Here is a 10,912-nt window from a genome sequence, read left to right as displayed (position 1 = left end):
AACATCCTTCCTTTGCAACATATCAATCTAATGTGTCTGATATTGCCATTAACAACCAGATACATTGCTCAATTAAATTACAAAATGAGCTGCAAAGCCCTCGTTACGTTTCGTGTTTAATTTGCACTGGATTCTGCCTATCCGGGGAGGCCTGCGTTATTACACCCACTCAGTTTTAATATGCTCGTGATGATGTGGGGTGGGTTAATGCAGCTGTCACCTACAAAATTCATGGAGGCAATTTTACAAAATATTAAACACCAGGCAGCCCGTTGTGGTGGGAAACCCAGTGTTACCCGGTCCTTCTACTGAACTCTTCTCTGTTGTTCGATTGGTGAAGCTTGCTAGAGGACCCTGAGGCTTCTGAGATTTCTCTCCGCTCCAAGGTCAAGGGCTGGACCCCAACAAGGAGAGGGATGGATGACTTCTCCATTTGGGACATCCTGGCATTGAAAACGGAGAGTGCCAATGAAGCAGGGCCCACGGTGTTGAGTCCAGTCAGCTGGAGCCCTGGGCCTGCTCCTCTCCAACAAGCGGTTACATTCCCCATCCTGTGAAAGTGGCTGAAACAAAGGGGTCCTGTCCTGGCTCCCCACCCCCCGCTCCTGACCCTACTGGCTCATCCTGAGCGTTTCCCTCCTGGGGGAAGATGGTGAGGGTGGGACGGTGGGCTCAGGGCTTCAGTCCTTCCTCCCCTCCTCCCCGCAGGGACCCAGTGTCTGACAGCGATCATGGAGGGCCGGATCCCCAGCTGTCACACCCCCTGCTCTGCGCTTGCGAAGCTCATGGAGATAAACCCTGGCTCACAAAGAGGTGAAAGCAACCCCATGGCAAACAACGGAAAAGCTCTACTCTGGCCATCCATGAGGATGTGGGGCTGACTCTAGTGAGAGCTGGAGGAGCCCAGTTACGCCGGTCAGAGGCAGAAGGGCTCATTGGTTGATTCAGCCCCGTCTCTGCTTCCTGATGTTACCTGGACAGGGGAGGCGGAGGAATGGGAGACCAACGTTCCTCTCATCCCACCTTGTCTGGGCAGAGCAAGCAAATCCAGAACCAGAGATGAAACATGGGTCCCCAGAACCAGGCAGGGGGGTTGAGGGCCTCCTCTCTCTGCCCAAAGAGAAACATGTGGATGGGAGTGCAAGGAAGGAAGGAGGCTTGACCCCAGTCTTGTGGGCAAATGCCCTCTTCCAGCTCTGAGTCTACTCACCGCCAGACACCGGAACACTCCTGGTCCCACCCACTGGTTGTTTCTCATTCTTCCATAGCACCCTATCTTACCATGGCATCCTTCCTACTGTGGCAAATGTGCCCATGCAGTTATTTCCTAGTTATGTGTTTTGTGGACTATGATTGAACATGGTGATCTGGGAACATGCACTCTGCAAGGCTGGTTTGATCCCAGGACACTGGTGTTCTTGTCGGTCTGCTTTCAGACCGTAGGCCTTCAGAGGGTGCAAACTGATGGCAGAGCTCACATTAGGAATACAAACCCACTCCTAGAAGAAATGGTGCAAAATGTGTGAAATGAGTTGGCACTCTTGGCTTCTTTGCATTGTTGGTGCCACTGCTTCCCTCCAGGCGGGCAGAAAGTAGAGAGTGGCTGGTAGGTGCTCACCTGCTTCCCCAGGTGAGTCAATGCAAGTTCAGGGCTCAGGTCCCTGGGCTAGGGGAGGGGCTACATTCAGCAGCCCAAGGGTGAGGAAGGAGGAGTTGCTAAATCTCCCTGGCAGGACTCAGAATGCTCTCTGAGAAAGGAACGGGAATGCTGGCAGGAGGACGCTGTGGGCTGGTACATATCAGCTGCTCTCTGCAAGGCTGCCGTGCAAATGAGTGCCATGAACAGCAAGGACAGGAGTTAACATCATCCTTACCTGTCCCCCATGTACCCCGCTGCACAGTGGCACTGCCCAGTCACGTGGTCACACTGCCCTCCATGGTGGCAAGGACAGTCCTGGCTGCAGTTCTGGCCAAACGTCCCTGGTGGGCAAGGCTGGGCACACACTGCTCCCTGAAACAGAGGAGGAAAGACTGCATAGGTGGTGCTTCTGAGATGCAGTCCTAAGGCCACTCTCTCCTGGAAGTGGCACTGTGGCGACGGCCTAAGGGACCGCCCTGTTTCCTTAGTGGAACTTTCTCCCCAACCACAGAAGCATAGAAGGTTGGACATCACGATACCAAAGCCCCATTTTAGAGATGGGCAGACTGAGGCCAATTTGTTTAGTTATTCAGCACACATTTATTTACTGAGTGTCTGTTACTTACCAGGCACTGTTAGACACTAAAGATATAAAAATATGATTAAGACTTGATTCCTGTCCTCCTAGTCTATGGGGGAGAGAGACAAGGTAAAGCAGGGAACTAAAGTATCAGGTGAGAAGCGCTCTCACATTGGTACGCAATAAAGTGCTGAGGAAAAACAGAGACCATGATTGAACATGGTGATCTGGGAACATGCATTTACCTCCACTTCTTCCCCAAACCCACCTAATTCCAGAGTAAAGGGGGAGATATAAACCTATAAGGACAAAAGGAATGGGGAGGGGCGGAGACTATAGAGGATGAGAGATGTCACTGCTGGAAGGAAAAGCAGACGGAGGAACAGAACTGCTGAGGTTTCTGCTTCCTCAGCAATGCCAAGTGCCTGCAAGGGAGTGTGGGAAGACACCAGGTTGCTCTTTAACCTCAGAAAAGCTCAGGAGTCAGAGACAGCAGGAACCTCGGAAGGCCAAGGTGCAGGTGTGATAAAACAGAGTAAGTACTATTTGAAAACGTATGAAAGGGAATTAGCCCTAGCCAGTTTGGCTCAGTGGATAGAGCATCGACCTGCGGACCAAAGGGCCCCGGGTTTGGTTCCAGTCAAGGGCATGTACCTTGGTTGCAGGCTCCTTCCAAGCCCAGGCCCTGGTCAGGGCACATGCAGGAGGCAACTAATCGATGTGTTTCTCTCATATTGATATTTCTCTCTATCTTTCCCTCTCCCACCCTCTCTCTGAAAATCAATGGAAAAATATCCTTGGTGAGGATTTAAAAAAAGAAAAGAGGGAATTAGACCCCAGATTTTTGTGCCCTCTTTTCAAATAGACAGATGGCTTCCCAATACTGGCAGTTTAGCAAGGTTGGCCCACACAGGCCGTGGACACAGGGATTCCAAGCCAAGGGTGGGGTCCTGTGGGAAATGGGGATCCTGCAGAGCTCTTCCTGTGAAGGATCAGGCCCTCTGCTCTCTTCCTTGCTCAGCTCCTAGAATGCAGATTCCCAGACTATCCTCCCTGTGGCAGGATTCTGGAGGGTTCCTTTCGGGGACACGGAGAGCTCAGAAGGAAAGACCTGCAGATTCTGATATCTGAGGATCCCATCAGTCCACACACCCGGCCTCTATCCCTGCACCCAGGCTTCCAGCCAGCCTTTCTGGGGCTCATGGTAAAACCTGAGCAGGTGGCCAAGGAGCACCGGGTGTTTGAAAGGAGCCTCTAACATGAAAGAAGATTCTAACATGAAGAAGACTTGTTAGAAGAAGACTTCTAACAGGAAGGCTCTGACATGAAAGGAAACCAAAGCAGACAAATAGGCAAAAGGAACAATGCAGGGAGCAAAGAAAACAGAAGAAAAACCTTTGCTCTCACGAAACTGAACATCCTTAGAGTTGTATGAAGAAACGTGGAGGAAAATGCCAGGAGAAACTAACAGATTTGAGGGTGGTCGCCTTAGCGGGTGGGCTTTGTGAGTGGAGCAGGGCATGACTTTCCTTTCCCTTAGTATTGCCGTGTGGTATTATAATTAGGTAACTTTTAAAATACAACATGAATCTTAGATCTTTATCCAGCAGAAATCGTAGCCTGCTCTTGTCTCTTGCTGCCCTTCCAGCCTCTCCCCGGCCAGAGGTAGTTATTTCCCTTATGGAGATTGAGGATTCTCCCACAATTAATTAATCAATTAGTTCAACACACAATTATTAAGCACTGATAATTGCCAACCCTGAGGCAGCTAGTTTAGGCAGGAAAATCCTGCTGACCAGAGACATCTTTCAATATCATTCCATTTACTTGTAATGAATTAAGTGGGAGGCCTTTTAGCTCAGATGTCTCCTGCACACATAAGTCAGACAGCAAGGAGCTGAGAGGGGGAATGAGCGGGGGGAGGAAGGACAGCGAGAGGAGTGGGTGTGTGAGGAGAGCGGCAGGGAAAAGCTACTCAGAGGAGGGGCCCCTCTTCCGCCTGGAGGAGGTGGGGGAGCCCGGGTGTGGCAGGGGCCTGCATTTCTCACTGCACCCTGCAAGCTTAGGGATTCTTGAGGGAAGAGGAGTCTTTCTGGCCGTCCTCTGAGTCGTCCTCTGCAGCCCTCGGGTGGACAAGGATACTCTGACCCTGAAAAACCATTCTGAGCCTTCTTGGGGGTGGGAGCGCTTATCCCTCCTATCTCCCTATTGCGGAGCACTGTGGGGCCCTCATGTAGACACACACACACACACACACACACACACACACGACAAGACCAGGGCTCCCTGAGGAGCTCAGTGGGAAAGTTTGGAGCACAGCATGTTTCCTTCCAACATTTCGTGGGGGAATCAGGGATCCTTGTGAATGAATGCTTGATATTCCCCAACTGCAGACAACCCAGGTCTCTAACCCCTATACCCCTCCTTGGGCTTGAGCTCCTCCATCAGACTGGGAACTCCTAATGGGGGTGATCACATCTCCTGCCACCATGTCCATCTGCAGCGCCTGCTCTCATCAAGCTACTCACACCTGGTTCTCTCCTCTGAAAGGTCTGAGAGCTCAGAAAAAGAGAGGAAATAATTCCCCAGGCTCTTTGCAAAGCTGTCCACTGGAATGGGCTCAGCACAGCTGGGCAAGTGAAGTGTCCTGTGGGCACACTCAAGGCCTGGTGGCAGGAATCCCTGGGCGGGGGGGTGCTGGAGGGCCAGGCTCCTGGCAGCTCCTCTCCAGCTCTGCACAATGCCTCGGTTCCTGGGGGAGGTGCCCTGTGTGAGTTAGCAACTGTGGTCTTTAGATCTGATTGTGGCACCCAGATAACACCAACAGGGCCAAAGGCAAGTGAGGCCATGGAGGAGGACAAAGGGAGGACCCTTCTGCCCAGCACCCTCTCCTTGGCCCCAACCCTCTCTGGGAGGGGCCTCCGGCACCGGGACTCCGCATACCCGAGGGGTATTAATAATTCATACAAATCGGCAAGTTAAGTGCTGTGTCAAAAATAGAAATGCAATCGTCTACAATAAAATTAAAAACATAAAGTCCCCAAATCCAAAGCTTCTATTGACAGTTTCCTGTCTTCTGGAGGAAACAAACCTCTCACTGTGCTGGGGACACAAACAAATCTCTCCATGTGTTGGCTTCCTCCCTTCCCCGGCTTCGATCCCCAGCCTCCGTCAGTCTCTCTAGAGGCCGCTACAGGCTCCGGGCCTGTTCTCTGGGACCACGTCCTGATCGTCTTGATCTGACCTCACTGCCTGCGGCTGGGCCTCTGAGGACCAGCGGAGGGTGCTGGGATTCTGGAAGCTGGCTGCCGATAAGAAGGCATTTCCAGAGCGTGGGTCAGGTGGGAGAGGTGGGCAGGTGTGGGAGAGGTGGCAGCAGCCCCTTTGTCTCCTCAGAAGAGACAGAGAGACAGACAGACAGACAGACAGACACCAAGGGTTGGGATTCAGGAGTCAGGAGACCTGGTTTCCAGCTCCACCTCCCTTCTAACCAGCAGTGTGACCTTGGGCAGGTCACTTACCATCTCTGGGCCTTGGCTTCCTCACCTGAGAAAGGAAGGTATTAATAGACCAATGGTGTTCAAACCTTTTTAAAGCTGAGAGACGCTGTTTTTATGAGAAGTCTCCCCTAGAACCTCAACAGAGAAAGTACGCATAGATTAAAATGGAGAAGTGGGGGTGTGTGGGCGGCCGAGTCCTAATTATTAGGCTCCCGCCCCCTCTCTCACCCCCAAGAAACCCAAGGATTCTGTGAAACACAGAAGGAACTCCTATGGTCTCGATCAATTATTTCCGAATGCAGAGCTGCAGACACAGTTGGCTGCCGCAGAATCAGCTGGGAGCTTATTAAAAATAGAGTTCACTGGGCCCCAGAAGGTCTCGGTGGAGCCTGGGAATCTGCGTTTAACACAGGCCCCGCGACTCCAGTGTGCAGCCGGGTTTGGGTGCTGCGGGGCCAGATGATCCCCCAGGTCCTTTCCTGCCCTAAAAAACTCTGGCCAACCTGTGCCTGTGTCAATGGGCCCTGCAGGCGTCCCTCCCGTCTGCCCCGTGACCTAGACAGGCACAGCCTCCTGAACTGTTCTGCTCCTGCTCAGCAGCCCTGTCCTCTGGGGCTTTGCAAAGCTGCAGACCCCAGGACGAGGCTCTCCGCTGTCACTGAGCTTCCCCCAAACAGGAACGCCAGTGACTCGCTGCTTCTGAGGAGTGTGGGTCTATGGACAGTGAGGAGGGGCACGGGCACGTGGGGCATTTGGCTAAAAGGCGGCTGTGGATTGTCTGTGGCATCCAGATAACACAAACACGTGCAGAGCACTTGAATTTTCAAGGCACTTTGGACATGCACTGCCTCCTCTGAGCCTTCTGCCAGCCACGGCAGCTAAGGAGAGCGGGGCTGACTGTTGTTATGCCCATTTTGCAAATGGGAAGGCAGAGATCAGAGTACCCGAGGGTTTTTGTAGAGACAGCATTGAACGTGAGACCTAAATTTAGGCCTGTGAAATTATAAATCCCATCGCCTTTCCCACAAGTTTGGTTCCCAGACACGAGACCTGGATTGCTTGAGCCTGTATCAGAATCATCTGGAGCACTTGTTAATATTTGGCAGATTCTTGAGTCCACAGAATCAGAATGTGTGTGTGTGTGTGTGAATGTAGGGGTTGGAGGCTGGGAACCTGAAGTTCTGCAAATGCAGGTGATCCATACCAGCTGTCTCCCTACCTCTTCCATCCGTACACCATGCCCTTTCTGCCACTTCTGGCCCAGAACCCATGGAAGCTCAAGTGAGTACCTATGCCCAAACAGAGCCCATCTGTGAGAAGAATTCAACAGCTTATCACATGATGGACCACAGATTCAGAGAAGTTAAGTAACTTGCCCTGGGACACACAGCACTTACATCATAGACCTGGAATTCAAAGCTGTGTCCAAGGCAGTGTCTAATGATCCTATGACTATAAATAGGAGGGAGGCTATTCAGGGTGGGAGAGGAATTTAGCCCTCCAGGGTGTTAGTGAATGACAATCGGACCTCTTATAGTACCCCACCCGGGCCCACTTACCATCCAGCCTGGGGGGCAGGCACACTCTCCAGTGATGTGGTGGCAGGTGCCCCCATTCTGGCAGGGGCAGCGCAGCTCACAGTGAGCCCCGTGGCTCCCAGGTGGGCACAGCTCCTCGCAGCTGCATGGGGAAGAAGAGGTGTTAGATGCAGCAGCACCAGTGCTGGGCCCAGTGCTGCCAGTCCCAACGCTTCAGGGCTCCCTAGGAATTAGTGTACTAGGCACAGGTCAGCTGCGATGCAGTCCTGCTTCCTGCCAGGAGGGGGAAGCAGGGCTCAGACATAATGAACTGGACTGTGTGCCTGGGCCAGGACCTGTGGGAGGGCGTAGGTGCTTTCAGTGTAAACAGTGTTCCTCTGGGAGGGAGGGCTAGGAAGGCTTCCCTAAGGAGACCTTCCACTTGGGCCTTGAAGTTGAAGCTCGTTTCACTGGGAGAATGGAAGGGCATGGCAGGCGGAGGAACAGCATGGGCACAGACACAGAAGTGGCCATGGATCCTGCCTTCAAGAGTTTACCTATATTCAGAGAAAGGGAGAATCTGGGGCATACCCCAGGCCAGGCTCTGGAAGGCTCCCAGTTACCACGACAGGCTCATGTGTAGGAATGGGCATGGGGTTGTGGCCTCTGGCTGGAGCTAGCCCTGCAGCTGGCCAGACATAGGGGCAGGGACCACCCTCAATCAGGATCTAGGGCAGGGGTCCTCAAACTACGGCCCCGGCCCGCGGGCCACATGCAAATACAAATATTGTATTTGTTGCTGTTTTGTTTTTTTACTTCAAAATAAGATACGTGCAGTGTGCATAGGAATTTGTTCATAGTTTTTTTTTAAACTATAGTCCGGCCCTCCAACGGTCAGAGGGACAGTGAACTGGCCCCCTGTTTAAAAAGTTTGAGGACCCCTGATCTAGGGCTTCAATGAGTGTGTGTGTGTGTGTGTGTGTGTGTGTGTGTGAGAGAGAGAGAGAGAGAGAGAGGGAGAGGCTTCAATCTTGCCTCTGAGTGGGTCTCAACAAAGCAGTCTTAGAGGTCCCCTGACAATACAGACTCTCCAGGGAGCCAGAGTCTCTATTTGGGGTCTGAGGGAAGGAGGTAGGGGAGAGGAACAGGCAGAGTAAACTACCCAAATCTATGCATGGTATCTGGTCAGGGCCCTCACCTCTGGTTTAAGTGGCCTGGAAGCGCCAGGACCCAGGTGAGCAGAGGCATGTGGGTTATGATCAGAAGAGAATCACAAGGTAAGGTCTGGGCCCTGACCAGCAAGGGACTCCTGGGAGGAGTGTAGTGAGCTCCTCTGGCCGTGGGAGCGCCCGCCCTTCCATGCATAGTCCCAGCTGGCACCATGTACCCCATGGCGTGAGCAAGGTCTGGGCATTTAGCCTCTGCAGATTGAGGCTGAGAGACCAGGCTATTTTACAGCCAGGACTATCCCGGGACCATGCAGCTGCCAACAGGTCAGCGGGACCCACCCCCTTCCCCACCCTGCTGCCACTTGACTCACTAGACACCGGTGTAGCCGGGAGCGCAGAGGCACTCGCCGGTGCGTGGGTCACAGCTGGCACCGTGGCGGCACTGGCAGGGCAGCTGGCAGCCCTTGCCGTGGGTGCCCGGTGCGCAGAGCTCCTCGCAGCGCCAGCCGCGGAAGCCAGGGGCACACACGCAGGCGCCGGTGATGGGGTTGCACAGGGCGCCGTTCTGGCACTGGCACCGGTTGCTGCAGTGGGGGCCCCAGTGGTCGCTGTCGCAGCCTGCAAGAGAGGGAGCGGGTCAGGGTGAGGGCCCAGTGGACTCTCCTTGGGATGGCGGCGGGGGAACAAAGCCGAAGCGGCCTTCCATCTCTGCTTCCCTCTTCCCCAATAGGCGGCAGCGAGGGGGTATCTGGTGGAAGCTTTGGCACCTCCTAGCCGCCATCAGCTCTTCCCTAAGCCAGCAGAATAATCAGTCACACAGGCTAAGAAGTTGACTTCTTCAACGCTTCTCCCAGTCCCGACCAGCCCGTTCCAGCCAAAGCCCCCGAAGCCCCTCCCCTGTATGGACCTTCTGGAACTGTCCGCGGGGGACCTCCCTCTGCCTTTGCTAAACTCTTCTCGTTGGCGGTCTCTGTTCCTCTCCGCCAGGCCCTTTTTTAGGGTCTGCCACTCCTCTTCTCTGTGGCCCTCCTCCTCTGGGGGACCTCCCCAGCCCTGTTCCCATCTCTCTACCTTTCCCTCTCTTTCCGAGATTCATTAGTTTTCTCACCTCTTGCACCTCACCTTCTATGAACATGTCTTCTAACTTCCTGCCCCTCCCCTGGCTCCATCTTTCAGTCACCCCTCCCATTTCTCTCCCCCGATGCTTTTCCCAATCAATACTGCCTACACCCCTGGTTGCTTCATCTTCAGTTCAATTTCATTACTTTTCAGGCAGCCAACTTCAGAAGGAACAGGAAAAAGAAATGTTTCCCTGCGAGGTGACAGACAGCCTTCAAGATCGTTATATGTAATTAAATGTTTCAAAGAGTGATATCTGAGCCAGCTTTGCAGACATTCACTCGATAGCTGTGAAAAGGAGCTGAATAGCAGAGCCCCAAGCAGGTCACCCAGCCTGCTGCCACTGCCCACTCTACTCCTCAGCTGGTGCACACAGGGCACACAGCAACAAGATGTCCTCTAACTCTTGCCTCATTCACTCAAATCCTGGAGTAGAGATGAATGTGGAGTTCAGGCATGGACAGGCACAAACGACGGTCAATGGAGGGGAAGATTGTCCTAGCAAAGGAGGACAAGGCAAGGCTTCCTGGGAGAGGAGGCATCGGAAATGAGCTGGAACAGGGGTCTCACTTGCCTGCCTTATCGTGGTGACCAGCTGTCCCAGTTTCAGCAATGAAAGCGCCGTATCCTAAGAAACCCCCAGCCCTGGGCAGCTGGAATGGCTGGTCACCCTATTGCCTGAAGACAATGAGGTGGGTAATTGACCTTTGTGCTCCAGTGATTCTAGGGTTCAGACTCAGAGAGGAAACTGGGCATGTGAGTGGATTGGGGCAGCTCAGTATGAGCCAATAGGTAACGGTACTCAAGTACTGGGCATGTACAAGAGCACAAGGTTCTTTAAGCCGGTGAGTGGATCTTTGGGGACTACCAACCCCTCTGCATGTACCTGCCACTTGCTGACTAGGGTCAAGTGATCAATGTCAGGGAGCCTGTCCATCATCCTTTAGTACAGCGGTTCTCAACCTGTGGGTCGCCAACCTGTGGGTCGTGACCCCTTTGGGGGGTCGAATGACCCTTTCACAGGGGTCACCTAAGACTATCGAAAAACACATATATAATTACATATTGTTTTTGTGGCTAATCACTATGCTTTAATTATGTTCCATTTGTAACAATGAAAATACATCTTGCATATCCGATATTTACATTACAATTCATAACAGTAGCAAAATTACAGTTATGAAGTAGCAACGAAAATAATTTTATGGTTGGGGGTCACCACAACATGAGGAACTGTATTAAAGGGTCATGGCATTAGGAAGGTTGAGAACCACTGCTTTAGTAGATGGAACCATGTGGCAAGCAGCTACAGTGTTTGGACAGGTTATGGTCTGAACCTGTGGTCCCACGTGGCTAAGTGATATAGGCTGCGGGAAGTGCAGCAAGTA

At 52.8% G+C, this 10,912-nt stretch overlaps 1 protein-coding gene across 6 annotated transcripts in view; it reads right to left on the bottom strand.

Annotated features, from left to right (window-relative positions):
- MEGF11 (multiple EGF like domains 11) overlaps nt 1-10,912 on the bottom strand; it is a 237,328-nt gene that overhangs the window by 66,207 nt on the left and 160,209 nt on the right. For all 6 annotated transcript variants that reach the window (XM_015568478.1, XM_015568479.1, XM_006770760.2 and 3 more), the window contains exons 5-7: nt 8,777-9,023; nt 7,279-7,399; nt 1,875-2,011 (exon numbers count right to left, since the gene is read on the bottom strand). In XM_015568478.1, the coding sequence (XP_015423964.1) occupies nt 1,875-2,011; nt 7,279-7,399; nt 8,777-9,023 (505 nt within the window). The remainder of the gene's footprint in view (nt 1-1,874; nt 2,012-7,278; nt 7,400-8,776; nt 9,024-10,912) is intronic.

Source organism: Myotis davidii, unplaced genomic scaffold (genome assembly GCF_000327345.1).
Source record: "Myotis davidii unplaced genomic scaffold, ASM32734v1 scaffold461, whole genome shotgun sequence".
NCBI classification, from domain to species: domain Eukaryota; kingdom Metazoa; phylum Chordata; class Mammalia; order Chiroptera; family Vespertilionidae; genus Myotis; species Myotis davidii.
Note: the sequence above shows the minus strand (reverse complement) of the source record. Positions and strands in the feature narration are given on the sequence as shown.